The sequence below is a fragment of the Panulirus ornatus genome, chromosome 58 (genome assembly GCF_036320965.1).
Source record: "Panulirus ornatus isolate Po-2019 chromosome 58, ASM3632096v1, whole genome shotgun sequence".
Taxonomy (NCBI): domain Eukaryota; kingdom Metazoa; phylum Arthropoda; class Malacostraca; order Decapoda; family Palinuridae; genus Panulirus; species Panulirus ornatus.
In genome coordinates this window covers 22435186-22459326 of record NC_092281.1, presented here as the reverse complement: position 1 = coordinate 22459326, position 24141 = coordinate 22435186, and the positions used below count along the sequence as shown (strand labels likewise).

The window sequence follows — 24141 nt, the reverse complement described above, 5'->3', positions numbered from 1 at the left end:
TATATATGTAGGTGTGGACATGTATGTATATACATGTGTATGTGAGTGGGTTGGGACATTCATTCGTCTGTTTCCTTGCGCTACCTCGCTAACGCAGGAGACAGTGACAAAGTATAATAAATAAATATATATCTATCATTATCATAATATATCATTATACTTCCCACGCTTCTCATGCCACAAGCATCTTTTGCACAAGCCATCACTGCTTCCCTAAATACATCCCATTCCTCCCCCACTCCCCTTACGTCCTTTGCTCTCACCTTTTTCCATTCTGCACTCAGTCCCTCCTGGTACTTACTCACACAAGTCTCCTTTCTAAGCGCACTTACTCTCACCACTTTGTTCACCCCAACATTCTCTCTCTTCTTTTCTGAAAACCTCTACAAATCTTCACCTTTGCCTTCATAAGATGATGATCAGACATCCCTCCAGCTACACCTCTCAGCACATTAACATCCAAAAGTCTCTCTTTCACGTGCCTATCAATTAACAAGTAATCCAATAACGCTCTCTGGCCATCTCTCCTACTTACATATATATACTTATGTACATCTCTCTTTTTAAATCAGAGTTTCCTAATCACCAGTCCTTTTTCAGCACACAAATCTACAAGCTCTTCACCATTTCCATTTACAACACTGAACACCCCATGTACACCAATCATTCCCTTAACTGCTACATTCCTCACCTTTGCATTCAAATCACCCATCACTATAACCCGGTCTCGTGCATCAAAACTGCTAACACACTCACTCAGCTGCTCCCAAAACACTTGCTTCTCATTATCTTTCTTCTCATGCCCAGGCGCATATGCACCAATAATCACCCATCTCTCCATCCACTTTCAGTTTTACCCATATCAATCTAGATTTTACTTTCTTACACTCTATCACATACTCCCACAACTCATGTTTCAGTACTAGTGCTACTCCTTCCTTTGCTCTTGTCCTCTCACCAACCCCTGACTTTACTCCCAAAACATTCCGAAACCACTCTTCCCCTTTACCCTTGAGCTTTGTTTCACTCGGAGCCAAAACATCCAGGTTCCTTACCTCAAACATACTACCTATCTCTCTTTTTTTCTCATCTTGGTTATCATCCACACACATTTAGACACCCCAATCTAAGCCTTTGAGGAGGATGAGCACTCCCCGCGTGACTCCTCCTTCTGTATCCCCTTTTAGAAAGTTAAAATACAAGGGGGGTTGGGTTTCTAGTCCTCCGGTCCCATCCCCTTTAGTCGCCTTCTAAGACATGTGGGGAATGTGTGGGAAGTATTCTTTCTCCCATATCCCCAAGGATACTTATTATTTGAAAAATGTGGAGGGCAAGAACATTATCTCATACATGGATATGTTTGAAGGAATAGTGGTTTCAACTATGTTATATGGTTGCGAGGCATGGGCTATAGATAGAGTTGTGAGGAGGAGGGGTGGATGTGTTGGAAATGAGATGTTTGAGGACAATATGTGGAGAGAGGTGGTTTGATCGAGTTAGTAATGAAAGGGTAAGAGAGATGTGTGGTAATAAAAAGAGTGTGGTTGAGAGAGCAGAAGAGGGTGTTTTGAAATGGTTTGGACACATGGAGAGACTGAGTAAGGAAAGATTGACAGAGCATATATGTGTCAGAGGTGGAGGGAACAAGGAGAAGTGGGAGACCAAATTGGAAGTGGAAAGATGGAGTGAAAAAGATTTTGAGCAATCAGGGCCTGAACATGCAGGTGGGGTGAAAGGCGTGCAAGGAATAGAGGGCATTGTAACAATGTGGTATACCGGGGTCGACGTGCTGTTAATGGATCGAACCAGGGCATATATATATATATATATTCCTATGAGTCCACAGGGAAAATGAAACACGATGTTCCCAAGTGCACTTTCGTGCAATAATCACATCATCAGGGGAGACACAAGAGAGAAATATAAAAATCAGTTGATATACATCGAAGAGACGAAGCTGATGAATCTGACAAAAATTGTGATCCTTTCCAATATATATATATATATATATATATATATATATATATATATATATATATATATATATATATGTTTATGGATGGGGTTGTTAGGGAGGTGAATGCAAGAGTTTTGGAAAGAGGGGCAAGTATGAAGTCTGTTGGGGATGAGAGAGCTTGGGAAGTGAGTCAGTTGTTGTTCGCTGATGATACAGCGCTGGTGGCTGATTCATGTGAGAAACTGCAGAAGCTGGTGACTGGGTTTGGTAAAGTGTGTGAAAGAAGAAAGTTAAGAGTAAATGTGAATAAGAGCAAGGTTATTAGGTACAGTAGGGTTGAGGGTCAATTCAATTGGGAGGTGAGTTTGAATGGAGAAAAACTGGAGGAAGTGAAGTGTTTTAGATATCTGGGAGTGGATCTGGCAGCGGATGGAACCATGGAAGCGGAAGTGGATCATAGGGTGGGGGAGGGGGCGAAAATTCTGGGAGCCTTGAAGAATGTGTGGAAGTCGAGAACATTATCTCGGAAAGCAAAAATGGGTATGTTTGAAGGAATAGTGGTTCCAACAATGTTGTATGGTTGTATCTATAGCATGGGCTATAGATAGAGTTGTGCAGAGGAGGGTGGATGTGCTGGAAATGAGATGTTTGAGGACAATATGTGGTGTGAGGTGGTTTGATCGAATAAGTAATAATAAGGTAAGAGAGATGTGTGGTAATAAAAAGAGTGTGATTGAGAGAGCAGGTGTTTTGAAATGGTTTGGGCACATGGAGAGAATGAGTGAGGAAAGATTGACAAAGAGGATATATGTGTCAGAGGTGGAGGGAACGAGGAGAAGTGGGAGACCAAATTGGAGGTGGAAAGATGGAGTGAAAAAGATTTTGAGTGATTGGGGCCTGAACATGCAGGAGGGTGAAAGGCGTGCAAGGAATAGAGTGAATTGGAACGATGTGGTATACTGGGGTCGATGTGCTGTCAATGGATTGAACCAGGGCATGTGAAGCGTCTGGGGTAAACCATGGATAGTTCGTGGGGCCTGGACGTGGAACGGGAGCTGTGGTTTCGGTGCATTATTACATGACAGCTAGAGACTGAGTGTGAACGAATGTGGCCTTTGTTGTCTTTTCCTAGCGCCACCTCACGCACATGAGTGGGGAGGGGGTTGTTATTTCATGTGTGGTGGGGTGGCGATGGGAATGAATATATTCTCTTTCATTTCTGTTTGCTGTATCCTGCTTCAGTGAGGAAGCACCACGAGAAGATGAAGAAATGGCCTCATTCACTCATATCTAGACTCTATCTGCCAAAATGCTATGAAAACAGATCCCCCTATCCACAACCAGGCCTTACAGACCTTTCCATTCTTTCCTCTGACCACATCATATGCCTAGTTCAGTTCAGTGACATGTCACTCCCTGTATACCAAATGCCCTAAATTCACTCCATCTCTTTCATGCCTCACACCTTCCTGCATGTTTGAGTCCAGAACACTCAAAAGTAACAAACTGTGTCCTTTCACTTACTCCTTGATTTCTCCCTTTTCCTTGTTCTTTCCAGTCCCAACATATATATCCTGTTAGTCATTCTCTCATTGCTCATTCTCGACATATGTCCAAGCCATTTCAGCACATTCACTTCAGCTCTCTCATACATGCTCCTCTTACTATCACATGTCTCTCTGACCCTATCATTTCATATACAGTCAACCCTCCTCACAACACACTGCTCTCAAAAATCTTATTTCCAACACATCTAGCCTCTTAAATACTTGTTTATTTAGGACCCACTGCTCTTATCTGTAAAACTCTGTCGGGTCTATCATACCACCTTGGGTCTATCATACCATCAAACATACTCACCTTTGCCCTCACAGACAAAGACCTCTCTTTCCACACACTCCCCAGTGTGTCCTGAGACTTAGCTCCCCTCACCCACCTTATGGTTCCATTTCCTGCCGTATCCACTTCCAGGTATCTAAAACATCCCACTTCTTCCAAGTTTTCTTCAATCAAAATTACACTTAAATTAATTTGTTTCTTTCCATTGCTAAGCATTACAACCTTGTTTCATTCACAATCACTCTTCAGTATGCCATTTAACACACTGTTCAAATACCAGAACTGATGATAAAATCCTAGAATAAATGAAGAAACTGTCATTCTGGTATCATTTCCGGGAAATCTTACTGCATACATAGAAAAGTTCCAGAACTTGTGGGTGGGTAGAATTTGCAACACTACATTTCGACAAATCTATCCAATTCTCCAGTATTCATGGAAAACAAATAATATGAACTCAGAAAAAAACAAATTTCAAAATCTACTCACACAGCACCAGTGGACACTCACCAGCCAGAGTGATCACACGCAAGTGCATATCAACACTGTCTTCTCAGTGATATCGAGTCCATCACATATACAAGGAAGAAAATTACTAATCTAAATCACAAAAAGGAGGCAATCAATCCCATGAGTGAGGCTGAAAGCAAAAGTTTTGGAGGTACCGGCAGCAGGAGATGTGGCTTGAGAGTAAACACACCTGTTAACTCATTTCCCTGCTCTATCTCCTGCTGCTGGTGATACAGCCAAAATTCTAATATTGTAATACAGTGTATATCAATAAACTGTACAAGTTACTCTTATTTCAGTCCAACACATGAAATAAAAAGAAAAAAGATATTTGTAATAATTTTCTGGGAATATCTAGTAAATGAACTGAGGTAAAGGTTGGCAATGCTGAAGCTTTTCCATGCAACTATCATCACATTTTTACCTAAGTTTGCATAAATATTACTTTTATTAAAAGATATCAGTCTGTGGTAAATAATTCTTGAGTTTAGTTGTTGCATGCATACAGCAATCCCTCATTTCAGTTTCTTCTGCATCAAGTTCTCAGGGACTCTGACTTTAGCTTAATGAATGTGGCATTTTTGGTGAGTTTGCTGAAGTTAACTGTTGCAGAGAGGCCAGCGAAATGTACATGTCTTAGCACTATCATCCTTGGTAAGACTCTGCTGTATGTGTAAATCAGCTCTTCACTTGAAGTGCTCAACATCAGCCAGAACTTCCTTTAAAATTTTCAGAGGGTATATGATACATCATCCTTATTTTTCTTTAGAGAGACTTCTATCTTTCACTTGGATTATTGCTGCAATTCAATTCCTTAATTTTATTTTCATTCCAAATACTTATTAAGTCTTTAATTTCCTCCATCACCAAACTATGCTGAGTGCTGCAATCTCACAGTCATTAAAGGTTTACAGGTCTTTTATGAATGAACTTTTACAATCCACATTTAAACACAAACATTTACAGCCAATCATTTGGCTGAAAAATTAAAATACATTAGTTCAAGTGCTAGCTGTAGCAATTAGGTACAGCACCTTGCTTTTTTAGTATGAACTTTTAAACTGGTGAATATGATCTCATGTTACCAAACCCATGTAGATCATCAGATATCAGTTCATTATCTTCTATACTATCAATAAATCTATCCTTTATCATCAATTCTAATGTTTCACCTGAAGCCAAAATAAAACTGACACACTGGTATGTTGAACAGTATCACCATTCTTTCATACACATCCACTGTTTCCTGCGTTTGCAAATTAGCCATAGGAAAAGCCAGAGCACTGGCTTCATGCACTCGCATTCACTATCTGGCTGTCATGTGTAATGCAATGAAACTATCCACAATCAGGCCCCACAGAACTTTCTGTAGTTTCCTCAACTGCATTTAATGTCCTGGTTCAGCCCACTGTCCCTTGTAAATCATATCTCTCCAATTCGCTCTATCCCTTACATGTCTTGCACTCTCCTGCACGTTCAGGTCCATGAACCTTCAAAGCATCTCTCTCCTTTTTTCTTATTCCTTCCACTTCTGACATGTGTACCCTCTAAGTCATCCTCTTCTCACTCATCCACTTCATATGTACAAACCATTTCAGTGCACTCTAATCAGCTCTCTCAAACATACTCCCCTTACTATCACACCTCTCTTACTTTATCATTTCTTATTTGATCAAACCTCCTTCACCACATAATGACCTTAAACATTCAATTTCTGCCATTTTCACTCCATCTCTTACATGTCTAAGAGCCATACCTTACATCCATACTGCAGCAGATGGACTACTAAAACATCAAATATATCTATGCCCTTAAAACAGTGACCTCTACACACATTCCTCAATGTTCCATTTTCTGCAATATCCACTCGCACAAATCTAAAACACTCCACTTTCTCCAAGTTCTCTCTGTTCAAACTGACTCTCCAAATAACTTTCCTCTTTTCATTGTTAAACCTAATAATTTTGTTTTTATTCACATTTACCCTCAACTTTCACCCTTTACACACTCTCCTAAACTCAGATACCAGCTTCTGCATTCTCTCATTTGAATATGCCATCAGCCCATTCATCAGCAAACAACTAAATTACTTCTCAGGCCCCTACACCACCAACAGACTGCACATAGGTTCCCTCTCCAAGACCCTTGCATTCACCTTCCTGTCTACCCCATCCATAAACAGATAAAACAGTGATGGTGACATTAAAAACCCTTGCTGCACAAACAATTTCATCTGGATTCACTCATCCTCCTCTCTACCTACTCACATACACATGGCATACCCTCTTGACAAGTCCTCACTGCTTTTAACAGCATTCTTTCCAAACCATATATTCGTAGTACCTTGCAAGGAACATCTCTGTCAACCACATCATTTGCTTTCACCAGATCCATAAATACCATATACAAATCCCTCCGATTGTCTAAAATATTGCTCATTAGCATTCTTTGAAGCAAATATCTAATCCACACATCCTCTACCATTCCTGCAATTATACTGTTCTTCCCCAGTCTGATTCTAATTATACTGTTCTTCCCCAGTTTGATTCTCTGTGCATGCCATCATCCTTTCAATTACCACTCTCCTATGCAACTTACCAAGTACATTTAACAAACATAACCCTGTAATTCACACATTCACCTTTGCCCTCTTTGCCTTTATACAATGGCACTATACATGCACCATGCCAATCCTCAGACACCTCATCATGATCCATACACAAAATGAAAACACATACCAATCAACAACTCAAACATCTCTCATAAGAAATTCAACTGCAATACCATCCACTCCAGACACCTCGGGACATTCCATCTTACACATAGGTTTCACTACCTCTTCTGTTCTCATCACACCACTTGCCATGTCTCTCATTCTGCATATCTCCCTGACCCAAACACCCTATATCTGCCATCCTGTCATCATATATATTCATTAATCTTTAAGAGCCCTCATTCCATCTCCTCTTCACCATATCTCTGCAAGCCTCCTTCACCAATATTCCCATTTGCTTTTTCTTGTTTTCCTCAGTATCAATTTCCTTCAATAACATCTTACTCTCCCTGAAGTATACTGATGCTCACTCTCACTCATTTGCAATGTTTTGCAGCTCCTGCACCTTCCTCTTGGCCTCCTACTACTTTCTCATGTACATCTCCCAATCACTTGCAATCCTTCCCTGTAAGTAACAAAAATACATCTCTCTTTACTCTTTCACTAAAAACTTGACTCTGTCATCCCACCACTTATTACCCTTTCTCACTTGCCCACCTCCCAAATACCACAAACACCACACACTTCTCTCACACATGCAAGCAAAGCTTCCTTCCACAACTCCCATTACTTATCTGCTCCTCTAGCTGCATTTACTCTTCACCCTCAGCTCCTCCAGGTAATGATCAGACATCTCATTGGCTGCCAGTCTCAGCACATTCACGAGTCTCACTTTAGTAAGCCCATAAATTAAAACAGAATCAAATAAAGCCTACCTACCATATTTCCTACAACACATATACTCATGTATGTCCTCTTTTTAAAACAGGCATCCCAGTTACTTATCCTTTTTCAGCACATTATTCCAAAAGCTCTTCAACAGTGCCCCTCACATGAGTGAATATTTCATGCACCCCCAGTTATACCCTGAACTACCACATTACTCACTTTAGATAAATCACTCATCACAAATTCCCAATCCCTCACATCATAAATACTGACACACTCACTCAGCTCTTCCCAGAGCACTCATCTCTCTTTGTCATACTTCTCATGGGCAGGTGCATAAGCACTAATAATCCCTCACCTCTCATAATCACTATTTTCAATTTCTTTTTTTAAAACTGATGTTAAATCTGAAAGTTTCTAAAAGTTTGACACTTTCCCTTCTTTTACAATTTGCTGAATATCTTTTTGATGAGATACGCAATCTGCTGGCTTATTTCTTTCAATATTCCACTGATATGTCATACCCATCTGGGCATCAGCAACTGATAAGGGAGGTATATTACTAATACTACCCATCGGGGTATCAGGAGGCATAGTGACAGCTGTGTAGCAAGTCAGCATCTCAGTGGTTGTCAAATTGCACTCCTCTGACCAAGGCAGCAGTTTTTTCTTTACGCCTCACCCACTTAGGGACTGCTGGTATTCTAGTCATGAATATGCAATCTCTCTTGTCCCACATACCACTCTATTATGCTTAACTTACAAAACTCATTCTTTGTACCTCTAGATTTTCCTGTGGTGAGTGCTACACACTAGCCCTGCATTTTGGCAAAATGGTAGGAACAACAGATATAAGTAGAAGGTAAGAAAATTAGGCAGGAGCATAAGGTAGAAACATCAGGTAAACGTTAAGGGTTGGAAAATTAAGCAGGAACATTAGGTAGAAGCTGCTGGCAGGAATATCAGATAAAAACCTCTGGAAACACTGCACCAGAGTTGCCTCTGCCAATGGTTTGTTAAAGGTAAGGCACTAAAGGATAAGAGGTGGCACTGGAGCTAACAAGTTGAGGAGACTTTTGCTGTAGCCACCCAGACTGGAGAAGTTCCTGGAGGAAATGGTCATCGGAGATATAGATAGATAGGCAGATAGATAGACAATAAGAAGTCAAGATGCAAAAAGCACCCTGATGAACTGTGGGAGATGGTGTACAAAATACAGATGATGATGACATTAAATGGCATCCAAATTTATATAAAAATAACAAATATATAAATAAAGACCTTACTTACATGGTCCCACCAGCATTCAGAGAAGTTTGGCAACTGGTGCTCCAGAGTGTACTCAAGAATCTCAAACATGATGGAGACAACCCAACAGAGCCACCAGTCACGCAGCAGTAATGTTTTCAACCACCAGCCGAAAAAATGCAGTGGCACAAATAAATCTAATTTATCCTGCAAGTTAAGGTTAAGGTAAATTTAATCATATTAGTCATATTAAAGACAAACAACAGACACAAGGAAAAAAGAAGCTAAGAAGTAGGATATGTAGAAACATGACACAGACATTTCTATGGGACTAGATGGTTTCAGGTTTTTGGCAGACCACATGGGGATACGGTGAGTGTGGCTAAATACTTTTTTAAATGGAGAAAAGGAAGCCATGAAAAAGAAATTGGTAATTGTGTTGATGTATTTCTGGAAACTGAAATGGGTGAGCTTTCTACAACCTAACCTCACTGCCTTGCCCTTGCAAACAAGTCAGACAATTATTAAATGTGGATGGGTCTTTCTTCGTCTGTTTCCTGGCACTACCTCGTTAATGCGGGAAATGGCGATCATGTGTAATGAATAAATGAATATACAAGTCAAAGGTGCACTTCATCATGGGGACAACCAGTTTGAATTTGGTGGTGGCTCCATGCCACAATTCTAGTTCCAACCCTGCCACTATTGGCATCTCTTCCTCTCTCTGCTGGATCCAGCAGTTAACCCACACTGCTTTAGTATCCACAAAATTTCTGACAAAGGCATACTTACATCACCAATGAGCATTTAACACGCTGTCCTACCTACCGATTGTACTGAAAATGGCTATTCAGGCCATCCAAATGAATCCAATGGACTATTTTGCAATGTAACATATTTCTACATTAGACACAATTCAGTGGGGTCCAAAAGGTTCAATGGAAGTTGAATTCCAATACAGTGAAGTCTGTTAGAATGGTAGTTCATTGTAATTTTTTCAGATCAAAATCATTCCAAAATGTTAGATATAACTACACTGTGAACTCCTGTAACATTAAGACAAAGGTACTACATCAAGTTCCTAAAACGCTTACTGACCACACAGTGCAAATGATTGAGAACTTCCTGTACTCATTCTATCATTATTCAAATCTCAGGAAGAAACTACACTGTATAGCCAAGGTGAGTCTTATCTGCTTTGGGCTAAACACAATATTAGTTTTCTCTTATGTTTGAGGCCATCACAGACAAATGTCCACATCAAGGCTGAGCCTTAACTGGTTTGATTGAAAAAGTAACAAAAGGGTGACAGAGATGTGTGGAAATAAAAAGAGTGTTGTTGACAGAGCAGAAGAGGGTGTGTTGAAATGGTTTGGACATACAGGGAGAATGAGTGAGGATAGATTGACAGAGAATATATGCATCAGAGGTGGAGGGAACAAGGAGAAGCAGGAAACCAAACTGGAAGTATAAGGATGGAGTGAAAAAGATGTTGAGCGATCGGGGCCTGAACATAAAGGAGGGTGAGAGGCATGCAAGAAATAGAGTGAATTGGAATGGTGTGGTATACTGAGGTTGACATGCTGTCAATGGACTAAACCAGGATATGAGATGCATCTGGGGTAAACCATGGAAAGGATTGTGGGGGGCTGGATGTAGACAGGGAGCTGTGGTTTTGGTGCATTACAGATAACAGCTAGAGATTGATTGTGAACGAATGTGGCTTTTTTGTCTGATTTCCTGGTGCTACACTGCTGAAGCAGGGGTAGTGATGCTGTTTCCTGTGGGGCAGGATAGCACCAGGAATGGAAGAAGGCAAGCAAGTATGAATATGTACATGTGTACATGTACGGGGGTGGGGGGGGGGGGGGGGGGGGTGCATGCCATTTCATGTGTGGTGGGGTGGCGACGGGAATATATGAAGACTGAGTGTGAGCGAATGGGGCCTTTGTTGTCTTTTCGTAGCGCTGCCTCGCACACATGAGGGGGGAGGGGGATGTTATTCCATGTGTGGCGAGGTGGCGATGGGAATGAATGGATGGAGACAGTGTGAATTGTGTGCATGTGTGTATATGTATGTGTCTGTGTGTGTGTGTATGTATGTATGTACATTGAGATGTGTGGGTGTGTATGTTTGCATGTGTGGATGTGTATGTACATACATGTGTGTGGGGGTGGGTTGGGCCATTTCTTTTGTCTGTTTCCTTGCGCTACCTCGCAAACGCGGGAGACAGCAACAAAGCAAAATAATAAATAAATATATAAATAGTAAGTATGAATATGTACATGTCTGTGTATGTATATGTTGAAATGTATAGGTATGTATATGTGCATGTGTGGGCGTTTATGTATAGAGATATGTACGTGGGTGTGTTGGGCCATTCTTTCGTCTGTTTCCTTGCGCTACCTCCCTGATGTGGGAAACAGCGATTAAGTATATAATAATAATAACCATATGGTTGCGAGGCATGGGCTATAAATAGAGATGTGCAGAGGAGGGTGGATGTGCTGGAAATGAGATGTTTGAGGACAATATGTGGTGTGACGTGGTGTGATCGAATAAGTAATGAAAAGGTAAGAGAGATGTGTGGTAATAAAGTGTGTGGTTAAGAGAGCAGAAGAGGGTGTTTTGAGATGGTTTGGCCACATGGAGAGAATGAGCAAGGAAAGATTGACAAAGCGGATATATGTGTCAGAGGTGGAGGGAACGAGGAGAAGTGGGAGACCAAATTGGAGGTGGAAAGATGGAGTGAAAAAGATTTTGAGTGATCGGGGCCTGAACATGCAGGAGGGTGAAAGGCATGCAAGGAGAGAGTGAATTGGAACGATGTGGTACACCGGAGTTGACGTGCTGTCAATGGATTGAACCAGGGCATGTGAAGCGTCTGGGGTAAACCACGAAAAGTTTTGTGGGGCCTGGATGAGGAAAGGGAGCTGTGGTTTTGGTGCATTATACATGACACCTAGAGACTGAGTGTGAACGAATGTGGCCTTTGTTGTCTTTTCCTAGCGCTACCTTGCACACATGCAGGGGGAGGGGGCTGTCATTTCACATGTGGCAGGGTGGCGACGGGAATGAATAAGGGCAGACAGTATGAATCATGTACATATGTATATATGTATATGTCTGTGTGTGTATATATATGTATACGATGAGATGTATGGGCATGTATATGTGCGTGTGTGGACATGTATGTATATACATGTGTATGTGGGTGGGTTGGGACATTCTTTCATCTGTTTCCTTGCGCTATCCCGCTAACGCAGGAGACAGCAACAAAGTATCATAAAAAAAGTAATAATAATAATGAGTGGATGGGCCATTCTTTGTCTGTTTTCTGGCGCTACCTCGCTGACATGGAAAGCTGCGATCAGGTATAATAAAAATTTAAGAAAAATAATAATTTCATCAATATATAGGGAAAATCTTGATAAATCAAGCGAGGTTACAACACTCCCCTGTTCCCTACAATATCTGGTGGGACAGCAACTTTTTGTAAATCTTATAAGACTATTCTTTTTTATGCTGGTTATCTTACATTATCCAAGGTTAAAATTAGTTTGATACAGCCTGTAAAATAATGAGTCACAAAGGAATAGACAAAACTTTGCTGTGAGTTAAAGGGTTAATTTTTTTCATTATCACACCTTTGTGAAATATGAAGAATACCTCAAATTACCCACACAAATCAAAATACATCAGAAGATATTTAGAAGAACTAAATAGCAAAAGGTGTTTTTCACGAATGTACTGAAAAAGTTGAGGTCCAGATAAACTTTTGGTCTGTCAAGGCTTTATTATGGCGGATGACCAACTACCTACCCTCATGTATCCAAGATATGGTTGTACTTTGTGTAATGAAGGCAATTGAGAAACATCATAAGCCAATATTCCAGTTTCATGATAAGAGAAGTGGACCAGGCAGTATGATACAGTAGTTAAATTGATGAAAACTACTATTGACGTTTGTGTAAATAAATTATACATTTCCCTTTTCCATAGCCAGAGGTTGAACCATTATGTGACATTCATTTTTCATTTCATTTCAAGCTAGAAGTTTCAGTTTTCTAAATTATTTCTTACATTTTTCATATGTGTATATATATATATATATATATTTTTTTTGCTTTGTCGCTGTCTCCCGCGTTTGCGAGGTAGCGCAAGGAAACAGACGAAAGAAATGGCCCAACCCATCCCCATACACATGTATATACATATGTCCACACACGCAAATATACATACCTACACAGGTTTCCATGGTTTACTCCAGACGCTTCACATGCCCTGATTCAATCCACTGACAGCACGTCAACCCTGGTATACCACATCGATCCAATTCACTCTATTCCTTGCCCTCCTTTCACCCTCCTGCATGTTCAGGCCCCGATCACACAAAATCTTTTTCACTCCATCTTTCCACCTCCAATTTGGTCTCCCACTTCTCCTCGTCCCCTTCACCTCCGACACATATATCCTCTTGGTCAATCTTTCCTCACTCATTCTCTCCATGTGCCCAAACCATTTCAAAACACCCTCTTCTGCTCTCTCAACCACGCTCTTTTTATTTCCACACATCTCTCTTACCCTTACGTTACTTACTCGATCAAACCACCTCACACCACACATTGTCCTCAAACATCTCATTTCCAGCACATCCATCCTCCTGCGCACATCTCTATCCATAGCCCACGCCTCGCAACCATACAACATTGTTGGAACCACTATTCCTTCAAACATACCCATTTTTGCTTTCCGAGATAATGTTCTCGACTTCCACACATTTTTCAAGGCTCCCAAAATTTTCGCCCCCTCCCCCACCCTATGATCCACTTCCGCTTCCATGGTTCCATCCGCTGACAGATCCACTCCCAGATATCTAAAACACTTCACTTCCTCCAGTTTTTCTCCATTCAAACTCACCTCCCAATTGACTTGACCCTCACCCCTACTGTACCTAATAACCTTGCTCTTATTCACATTTACTCTCAACTTTCTTCTTCCACACACTTTACCAAACTCAGTCACCAGCTTCTGCAGTTTCTCACATGAATCAGCCACCAGCGCTGTATCATCAGCGAACAACAACTGACTCACTTCCCAAGCTCTTCATCCCAACACAGACTTCATACTTGCCCCTCTTTCCAGGACTCTTGCATTCACCTCCCTAACAACCCCATCCATAAACAAATTAAACAACCATGGAGACATCACACACCCCTGCCGCAAACCTACATTCACTGAGAACCAATCACTTTCCTCTCTTCCTACACGTACACATGCCTTACATCCTCGATAAAAACTTTTCACTGCTTCTAACAACTTGCCTCCCACACCATATATTCTTAATACCTTCCACAGAGCATCTCTATCAACTCTATCATATGCCTTCTCCAGATCCATAAATGCTACATACAAATCCATTTGCTTTTCTAAGTATTTCTCACATACATTCTTCAAAGCAAACACCTGATCCACACATCCTCTACCACTTCTGAAACCGCACTGCTCTTCCCCAATCTGATGCTCTGTACATGCCTTCACCCTCTCGATCAATACCCTCCCATATAATTTACCAGGAATACTCAACAAACTTATACCTCTGTAATTTGAGCACTCACTCTTATCCCCTTTGCCTTTGTACAATGGCACTATGCACGCATTCCGCCAATCCTCAGGCACCTCACCATGAGTCATACATACATTAAATAACCTTACCAACCAGTCAACAATACAGTCACCCCCCTTTTTAATAAATTCCACTGCAATACCATCCAAACCTGCTGCCTTGCCGGCTTTCATCTTCCGCAAAGCTTTTACTACCTCTTCTCTGTTTACCAAATCATTTTCCCTAACCCTCTCACTTTGCACACCACCTCGACCAAAACACCCTATATCTGCCACTCTGTCATCAGACACATTCAACAAACCTTCAAAATACTCATTCCATCTCCTTCTCACATCACCGCTACTTGTTATCACCTCCCCATTTGCGCCCTTCACTGAAGTTCCCATTTGCTCCCTTGTCTTACGCACCCTATTTACCTCCTTCCAGAACATCTTTTTATTCTCCCTAAAATTTACTGATAGTCTCTCACCCCAACTCTCATTTGCCCTTTTTTTCACCTCTTGCACCTTTCTCTTGACCTCCTGTCTCTTTCTTTTATACTTCTCCCACTCAATTGCATTTTTTCCCTGCAAAAATCGTCCAAATGCCTCTCTCTTCTCTTTCACTAATACTCTTACTTCTTCATCCCACCACTCACTACCCTTTCTAAACAGCCCACCTCCCACTCTTCTCATGCCACAAACATCTCTCAATCAATACCCTCCCATATAATTTACCAGGAATACTCAACAAACTTATACCTCTGTAATTTGAGCACTCACTCTTATCCCCTTTGCCTTTGTACAATGGCACTATGCACGCATTCCGCCAATCCTCAGGCACCTCACCATGAGTCATACATACATTAAATAACCTTACCAACCAGTCAATAATACAGTCACCTCCTTTTTTAATAAATTCCACTGCAATACCATCGAAACCTGCTGCCTTGCCGGCTTTCATCTTCCGCAAAGCTTTTACTACCTCTTCTCTGTTTACCAAATCATTTCCCCTAACCCTCTCACTTTGCACACCACCTTGACCAAAACACCCTATATCTGCCACTCTATCATCAAACACATTCAGCAAACCTTCAAAATACTCACTCCATCTCCTTCTCACATCACCACTACTTGTTATCACCTCCCCATTTGCGCCCTTCACTGAAGTTCCCATTTGCTCCCTTGTCTTACGCACTTTATTTACCTCCTTCCAGAACATCTTTTTATTCTCCCTAAAATTTAATGATACTCTCTCACCCCAACTCTCATTTGCCCTCTTTTTCACCTCTTGCACCTTTCTCTTGACCTCCTGTCTCTTTCTTTTATACATCTCCCACTCAATTGCATTTTTTCCCTGCAAAAATCGTCAAAATGCCTCTCTCTTCTCTTTCACTAATACTCTTACTTCTTCATCCCACCACTCACTACCCTTTCTAATCAACCCACCTCCCACTCTTCTCATGCCACAAGCATCTTTTGCGCAATCCATCACTGATTCCCTAAATACATCCCATTCCTCCCCCACTCCCCTTGCTTCCATTGTTCTCACCTTTTTCCATTCTGTACTCAGTCTCTCCTGGTACTTCCTCACACAGGTATCCTTCTCAAGCTCACTTACTCTCACCATCCTCTTCACCCCAACATTCACTCTTCTTTTCTGAAAACCCATACAAATCTTCACCTTAGCCTCCACAAGATAATTATCAGACATCCCTCCAGTTGCACCTCTCAGCACATTAACATCCAAAAGTCTCTCTTTCGCACGCCTGTCAATTAACACGTAATCTAATAACGCTCTCTGGCCATCTCTCCTACTTACATAAGTATACTTATGTATATCTCGCTTTTTAAACCAGGTATTCCCAATCATCAGTCCTTTTTCAGCACATAAATCTACAAGCTCTTCACCATTTCCATTTACAACACTGAACACCCCATGTATACCAATTATTCCCTCAACTGCCACATTACTCACCTTTGCATTCAAATCACCCATCACTATAACCCGGTCTCGTGCATCAAAACCACTAACACACTCATTCAGCTGCTCCCAAAACACTTGCCTCTCATGATCTTTCTTCTCATGCCCAGGTGCATATGCACCAATAATCACCCACCTCTCTCCATCAACTTTCAGTTTTACCCATATTAATCGAGAATTTACTTTCTTACACTCTATCACATACTCCCACAACTCCTGTTTCAGGAGTATTGCTACTCCTTCCCTTGCTCTTGTCCTCTCACTAACCCCTGACTTTACTCCCCAGACATTCCCAAACCACTCTTCCCCTTTACCCTTGAGCTTCGTTTCACTCAGAGCCAAAACATCCAGGTTCCTTTCCTCAAACATACTACCTATCTCTCCTTTTTTCACATCCTGGTTACATCCACACACATTCAGGCACCCCACTCTGAGCCTTCGAGGAGGATGAGCACTCCCCGCGTGACTCCTTCTTCTGTTTCCCATTTTAGAAAGTTAATACAAGGAGGGGAGGATTTCTGGCCCCCCGCTCCCATCCCCTCTAGTCGCTTTCTACGACACGCGAGGAATACGTGGGAAGTATTCTTTCACCCCTATCCCCAGGGATAATATACACATATATACATATACACATACACACATATACACATACATACGCACATATACACACACACACACACATACATACATATATATATATATATATATATATATATATGTGTGTGTGTGTGTGGAAGTCGAGAACATTATCTCGGAGAGCAAAAATGGGTATGTTTGAAGGAATAGTGGTTCGAACAATGTTGTATGGTTGCGACGCGTGGACTATGGATAGAGTTGTGCGCAGGAGGATGGATGTGCTGGAAATGAGATGTTTGAGGACAATGTGTGGTGTGAGGTGGTTTGATCGAGTAAGTAACGTAAGGGTAAGAGAGATGTGTGGAAATAAAAAGAGCGTGGTTGAGAGAGCAGAGGAGGGTGTTTTGAAATGGTTTGGTCACATGGAGAGAATGAGTGAGGAAAGATTGACCAAGAGGATATATGTGTCGGAGGTGGAGGGAACGAGGAGAAGAGGGAGACCAAATTGGAGGTGGAAAGATGGAGTGAAAAAGATTTTGTGTGATCAGGGCCTGAACATGCAGGAGGGTGAAAGGAGGGCAAGGAATAGAGTGAGTTGGATCGATGTGGTATACCGGGGTTGACGTGCTGTCAGTGGATTGAATCAGGGCATGTGAAGCGTCTGGGGTAAACCATGGAAAGCTGTGTAGGTATGTATATTTGCGTGTGTGGACGTATGTATATACATGTGTATGGGGGTGGGTTTGGCCATTTCTTTCGTCTGTTTCCTTGCGCTACCTCGCAAACATGGGAGACAGCGGCAAAAATATATATATATATATATATATATATATATATATATATATATATATATATATATATATATATATGTGAAAAACTGCAGAAGCTGGTGACTGAGTTTGGTAAAGTGTGTGGAAGAAGAAAGTTAAGAGTAAATGTGAATAAGAGCAAGGTTATTAGGTACAGTAGGGTTGAGGGTCAAGTCAATTGGGAGGTGAGTTTGAATGGAGAAAAACTGGAGGAAGTGAAGTGTTTTAGATATCTGGGAGTGGATCTGGCAGCGGATGGAACCATGGAAGCGGAAGTGGATCATAGGGTGGGGGAGGGGGCGAAAATTCTGGGGGCCTTGAAGAATGTGTGGAAGTCGAGAACATTATCTCGGAAAGCAAAAATGGGTACGTTTGAAGGAATAGTGGTTCTAACAATGTTGTATGGTTGCGAGGCGTGGGCTATGGATAGAGTTGTGCGCAGGAGGATGGATGTGCTGGAAATGAGATGTTTGAGGACAATGTGTGGTGTGAGGTGGTTTGATCGAGTGAGTAACGTAAGGGTAAGAGAGATGTGTGGAAATAAAAAGAGCGTGGTTGAGAGAGCAGAAGAGGGTGTTTTGAAGTGGTTTGGGCACATGGAGAGAATGAGTGAGGAAAGATTGACCAAGAGGATATATGTGTCGGAGGTGGAGGGAACGAGGAGAAGAGGGAGACCAAATTGGAGGTGGAAAGATGGAGTGAAAAAGATTTTGTGTGATCGGGGCCTGAACATGCAGGAGGGTGAAAGGAGGGCAAGGAATAGAGTGAATTGGATCGATGTGGTATACCGGGGTTGACGTGCTGTCAGTGGATTGAATCAAGGCATGTGAAGCGTCTGGGGTAAATCATGGAAAGCTGTGTAGGTATGTATATTTGCGTGTGTGGACGTATGTATATACATGTGTATGGGGGGGGGGTTGGGCCATTTCTTTCGTCTGTTTCCTTGCGCTACCTCGCAAACGCGGGAGACAGCGACAAAGTATAATAAAAAAAAAAAAAAATATATATATATATATATATATATATATATATTATCCCTGGGGATAGGGGTGAAAGAATACTTCCCACGCATTCCTCACGTGTCGTAGAAGACGACTAGAGGGGACGGGAGCGGGGGGCCAGAAATCCTCCCCTCCTTGTATTTTAACTTTCTAAAAAATGGGAAACAGAAGGAGTCACGCGGGGAGTGCTCATCCTCCTCGTAGACTCAGATTGGGGTGTCTAAATGTGTGTGGATGTAACCAAGATGTGAAAAAAGGAGAGATAGGTAGTATGTTTGAGGAAAGGAACCTGGATGTTTTGGCTCTGAGTGAAAAAAAGCTCAAGGGTAAAGGGGAAGAGTGGTTTGGGAATGTCTTGGGAGTAAAGTCAGGGGTTAGTGAGAGGACAAGAGCAAGGAAAGGAGTAGCAGTACTCCTGTAACAGGAGTTGTGGGAGTGTGTGATAGAAAGTAAGAAAGTAAATTCTCGATTAATATGGGTAAAACTGAAAGTTGACGGAGAGAGATGGGTGATTATTGGTGCATATGCACCTGGGCATGAGAAGAAAGATCATGAGAGGCAAGTGTTTTGGGAGCAGCTGAATGAGTGTGTTAGTGGTTTTGTTGCACAAGACCAGGTTATAGTGATGGGTGATTTGAATGCAAAGGTGAGTAATGTGGCAGTTGAGGGAATAATTGCAATACATGGGGTGTTCAGTGTTGTAAATGGAAATGGTGAAGAGCTTGTAGATTTATGTGCTGAAAAAGGACTGGTGATTGGGAATACCTGGTTTAAAAAGCGAGACATACATAAATATACATATGTAAGTAAGAGAGATGGCCAGAGAGCGTTATTGGATTATGTGTTAATTGACAGGCGCGCGAAAGAGAGACTTTTGGATGATAATGTGCTGAGAGGTGCAACTGGAGGGATGTCTGATCATTATCTTGTGGAGGCTAAGGTGAAGATTTGTATGGGTTTTCAGAAAAGAAGAGTGAATGTTGGGGTGAAGAGGGTGGTGAGAGTGAGTGAGTTTGGGAAGGAGACTTGTGTGAGGAAGTACCAGGAGAGACTGAGTACAGAATGGAAAAAGGTGAGAACAATGGAAGTAAGGGGAGTGGGGGAGGAATGGGATGTATTTAGGGAATCAGTGATGGAATGCGCAAAAGATGCTTGTGGCATGAGAAGCGTGGGAGGTGGGTTGATTAGAAAGGGTAGTGAGTGGTGGGATGAAGAAGTAAGTTTATTAGTGAAAGAGAAGAGAGAGGCATTTGGACGAATTTTGCAGGGAAAAAATGCAACTGAGTGGGAGATGTATAAAAGAAAGTGACAGGAGGTCAAGAGAAAGGTGCAAGAGGTGAAAAAGAGGGCAAATGAGAGTTGGGGTGAGAGAGTATCACTAAATTTTAGGGAGAATAAAAAGATGTTCTGGAAGGAGGTAAATAAAGTGCGTAAGACAAGGGAGCAAATGGGAACTTCAGTGAAGGGCGCAAATGGGGAGGTGATAACAAGTAGTGGTGATGTGAGAAGGAGATGGAGTGAGTATTTTGAAGGTTTGTTGAATGTGTTTGATGACAGAGTGGCAGATATAGGGTGTTTTGGTTGAGGTGGCGTGCATAGTGAGAGGGTTAGGGAAAATAATTTGGTAAACAGAGAAGAGGTAGTAAAAGCTTTGTGGAAGATGAAAGCCGGCAAGGCAGCAGGTTTGGATGGTATTGCAGTGGAATTTGTTAACAAAGGGGGTGAGTGTATTGTTGACTGGTTGGTAAGGTTATCTAATGTATGTATGACTCATGGTGAGGTGCCTGAGGATTGGCGGAATGCGTGCAGAGTGCCACTGTACAAAGACAAAGGGGATAAGAGTGAGTGCTCAAATTACAAAGGTATAAGTTTGTTGAGTATTCCTGGTAAATTATATGGGAGGGTATTGATTGAGAGGGTGAAGGCATGTACAGAGCATCAGATTGGGAAGAGCAGTGTGGTTTCAGAAGTGGTAGAGGATGTGTGGATCAGGTGTTTGCTTTGAAGAATGTATGTGAGAGATACTTAGAAAAGCAAATGGATTTGTATGTAGCATTTATGGATCTGGAGCAGGAATATGATAGAGTTGATAGAGATGCTCTGTAGAAGGTATTAAGAATATATGGTGTGGGAGGCAAGTTGCTAGAAGCAGTGAAAAGTTTTAATCGAGGATGTAAGGCATGTGTACGTGTAGGAAGAGAGGAAAGTATTTGGTTCTCAGTGAATGTACGTTTGCGGCAGGGGTGTGTGATGTCTCCATGGTTGTTTAATTTGTTTATGGATGGGGTTGTTAGGGAGGTGAATGCAAGAGTTTTGGAAAGAGGGGCATGTATGAAGTCTGTTGTGGATAAGAGAGCTTGGGAAGTGAGTCAGTTGTTGTTCGCTGATGATACAGCGCTGGTGGCTGATTCATGTGAGAAGCTGCAGAAGCTGGTGACTGAGTTTGGTAAAGTGTGTGAAAGAAGAAAGTTAAGAGTAAATGTGAATAAGAGCAAGGTTATTAGGTACAGTAGGGTTGAGGGTCAAGTCAATTGGGAAGTAAGTTTGAATGGAGAAAAACTGGAGGAAGTAAAATGTTTTAGATATCTGGGAGTGGATCTGGCAGCGGATGGAACCATGGAAGCGAAAGTGAATCATAGGGTGGGGGAGGGGGTGAAAATCCTGGGAGCCTTGAAAAATGTGTGGAAGTCGAGAACATTATCTCGGAAAGCAAAAATGGGTATGTTTGAAGAAATAGTGGTTCCAACAATGTTGTATGGTTGCGAGGCATGGGCTATGGATAGAGTTGTGCGCAGGAGGGTGGATGTGCTGGAAATGAGATGTTTGAGGACAATGTGTGGTGTGAGGCGGTTTGATCGAGTAAGTAATGTAAGGGTAAGAGAGATGTGTGGAAATAAAAAGAGCGTGGTTGAGAGAGCGGAAGAGGGTATTTTGAAATGGTTTGGGCACATGGAGAGAATGAGTGAGGCAAGATTGACCAAGAGGATATATGTGTCGGAGGTGGAGGGAACGAGGAGAAGTGGGAGACCAAATTGGAGGTGGAAAGATGGAGTGAAAAAGATTTTGAGTGATCGGGGCCTGAACATGCAGGAGGGTGAAAGGCATGCAAGGAGAGAGTGAATTGGAACGATGTGGTACACCGGAGTTGACGTGCTGTCAATGGATTGAACCAGGGCATGTGAAGCGTCTGGGGTAAACCACGAAAAGTTTTGTGGGGCCTGGATGAGGAAAGGGAGCTGTGGTTTCGGGCATTATTGTATGACAGCTAGAGACTGAGTGTGAACGAATGGGGCCTTTGTTGTCTTTTCCTAGCGCTACCTCGCACACATGAGGGGGGAAGGGGATGGTATTCCATGTGTGGCGAGGTGGCGATGGGAATGAATAAAGGCAGACAGTGTGAATAGTGTGCATGGGTATATATGTATGTGTCTGTGTGTGTATACATATGTGTACATTGAGATGTATAGGTATGTATATTTGCGTGTGTGGACGTGTATGTATATACATTGTGTATGGGGGTGGGTTGGGCCATTTCTTTCGTCTGTTTCCTTGCGCTACCTCGCAAATGCGGGAGACAGTGACAAAGCAAAATAAATAAATAAAAAATAAATAGCAAAAGTAGATTCAAGAGATGTAAATGATAATACCAATCTTAAACGAATTGGTTAGGATTTGGAAAAGTGTTGTAGATAATTAAGTACCTGAAGAGCGATTATGGAAAGAAAAATCTTTTCACATAGCACTGTTTCCATGGCCACCTATTCTTCCAACACAGAATGTAATGCAAAACATAACAATATTTAAAGCCTAAAGCTGACTAACATATGTGTCAAGAGCTTAAAACATTGTTGGCCTTGATATGATCAAATTTACTCACCCAGATGTTATGATATGGGTCCTCTGGGTTCTCGTGATCATAAAATCGACAGTTTCCTCCATAATCCTTCTCCTCCAAAGGCTCCCCCAGTTTAGGGTCAATATGTTTCAATAACTGACGGGCACCCGATGCACTCTGAGAGGAAATGAAAAAAAAATTATACACAGCATAATGTATGTAGGAGTAGGAAGAGAGGAAAGTGAATGGGTCCAAGTGAAGTTTGGTTTGCGATACAGTGATATTCAATAAACTTATGGTTGGGGTTGTGAGGAGATAAAAGTGAGGGTCTTGGAGAGAGGTGTGTGTGTCTGAGTGTGTGTGTGCAGTCTGCAGGGGATGAAAGGGTCTGGGAAGAGTAATTTGTTGTTTTTTGATAATAAAGCACAGATGGCTGATTCAAGTGAGAAACTGCAGAAGCTTATGACTGAGTTTGGAAGAGCATGTGAAAGAAAAAGTTGAGTGAATGTGAATGGAAGCAAATCTATTTAGTTCAGTAGGGTGGAGGGACAGGTCAGTTGGGGCATGTGTCTGAATGGAGAAAGGTTGGAAGAAGTGAAATGTTTTAGATATCTGGGAATGGACTTGACAATGAGTGAAAACATTGAAGCAGAAGTGAATCATGGGGGTAGGGTGGGTGGGTGTGGGTGTGTGTGTGTGTGGTGTGTGTGTGTGTGTGTGTGTGTGTGTGTGTGTGTGTGTGTGTGTGTATGTGTGTGTGTGTTTGTGTGTGTGTGTGTGTGTGTGTGTGTGTGTAGGGGGGGAAGGTTCTGGGAGCACTGAAGAAAGTGTGGAGAGAAAGAATATTATCTCAGAAGGCAAAAATGGGTATGTTTGAAGGAATAGTAGTTCCAACAATATCATATGTCTGCGAGGCATGGGCTATAGATAAAGCTGTATGGAGGAGAATGGATATTTGGTAACGAGATGTTTGAGGACAATATGTGATGTGAGGTGGAATGATTAAGTAAGCAATGGAAGGGTAAAAGAGAATGTATGGAAATTAAAAGAGTGTGGTTGAAAGAACAGAAGAGCATGCTGAAATGGTTTGGACATATGGAGAGCATAAATGAAGAACGGTTGACAAAAAAAAAGGATATATGTGCCAGAAGTAGAGGGATGAGGGAAAATGGGGAAACCAGATTAGAAATAGAAGGATGGAGTGAGAAGTAATTTGAGTGATCCGGCCTGAACAAACAGGAGGGCGAAAGGCACACACAGCATAGAGTGAACCGGAGCAATGTGGTATAAAGGGGATGCTGTGCTGTAAGTGGACTGAACCAGGACATATGAAGC

The 24141-nt window shown here is 41.9% G+C and overlaps 1 protein-coding gene and 1 long non-coding RNA gene across 3 annotated transcripts in view; one reads left to right on the top strand and one right to left on the bottom strand.

Annotated features, from left to right (window-relative positions):
* The window catches only part of LOC139766660 (uncharacterized), a 68123-nt gene that overhangs the window by 3023 nt on the left and 40959 nt on the right, over nucleotides 1–24141 (top strand). The window lies entirely within an intron of this gene.
* The window catches only part of LOC139766658 (phosphatidylserine synthase 2-like), a 108030-nt gene that overhangs the window by 66573 nt on the left and 17316 nt on the right, over nucleotides 1–24141 (bottom strand). The window contains exons 5-6 of one of the 2 annotated variants that reach the window (XM_071695551.1): nucleotides 22849–22983; nucleotides 9039–9203 (exon numbers count right to left, since the gene is read on the bottom strand). In XM_071695551.1, coding sequence (XP_071551652.1) covers nucleotides 9039–9203; nucleotides 22849–22983 — 300 coding nt within the window. The remainder of the gene's footprint in view (nucleotides 1–9038; nucleotides 9204–22848; nucleotides 22984–24141) is intronic. The other variant, XM_071695552.1, reaches the window with a different exon arrangement.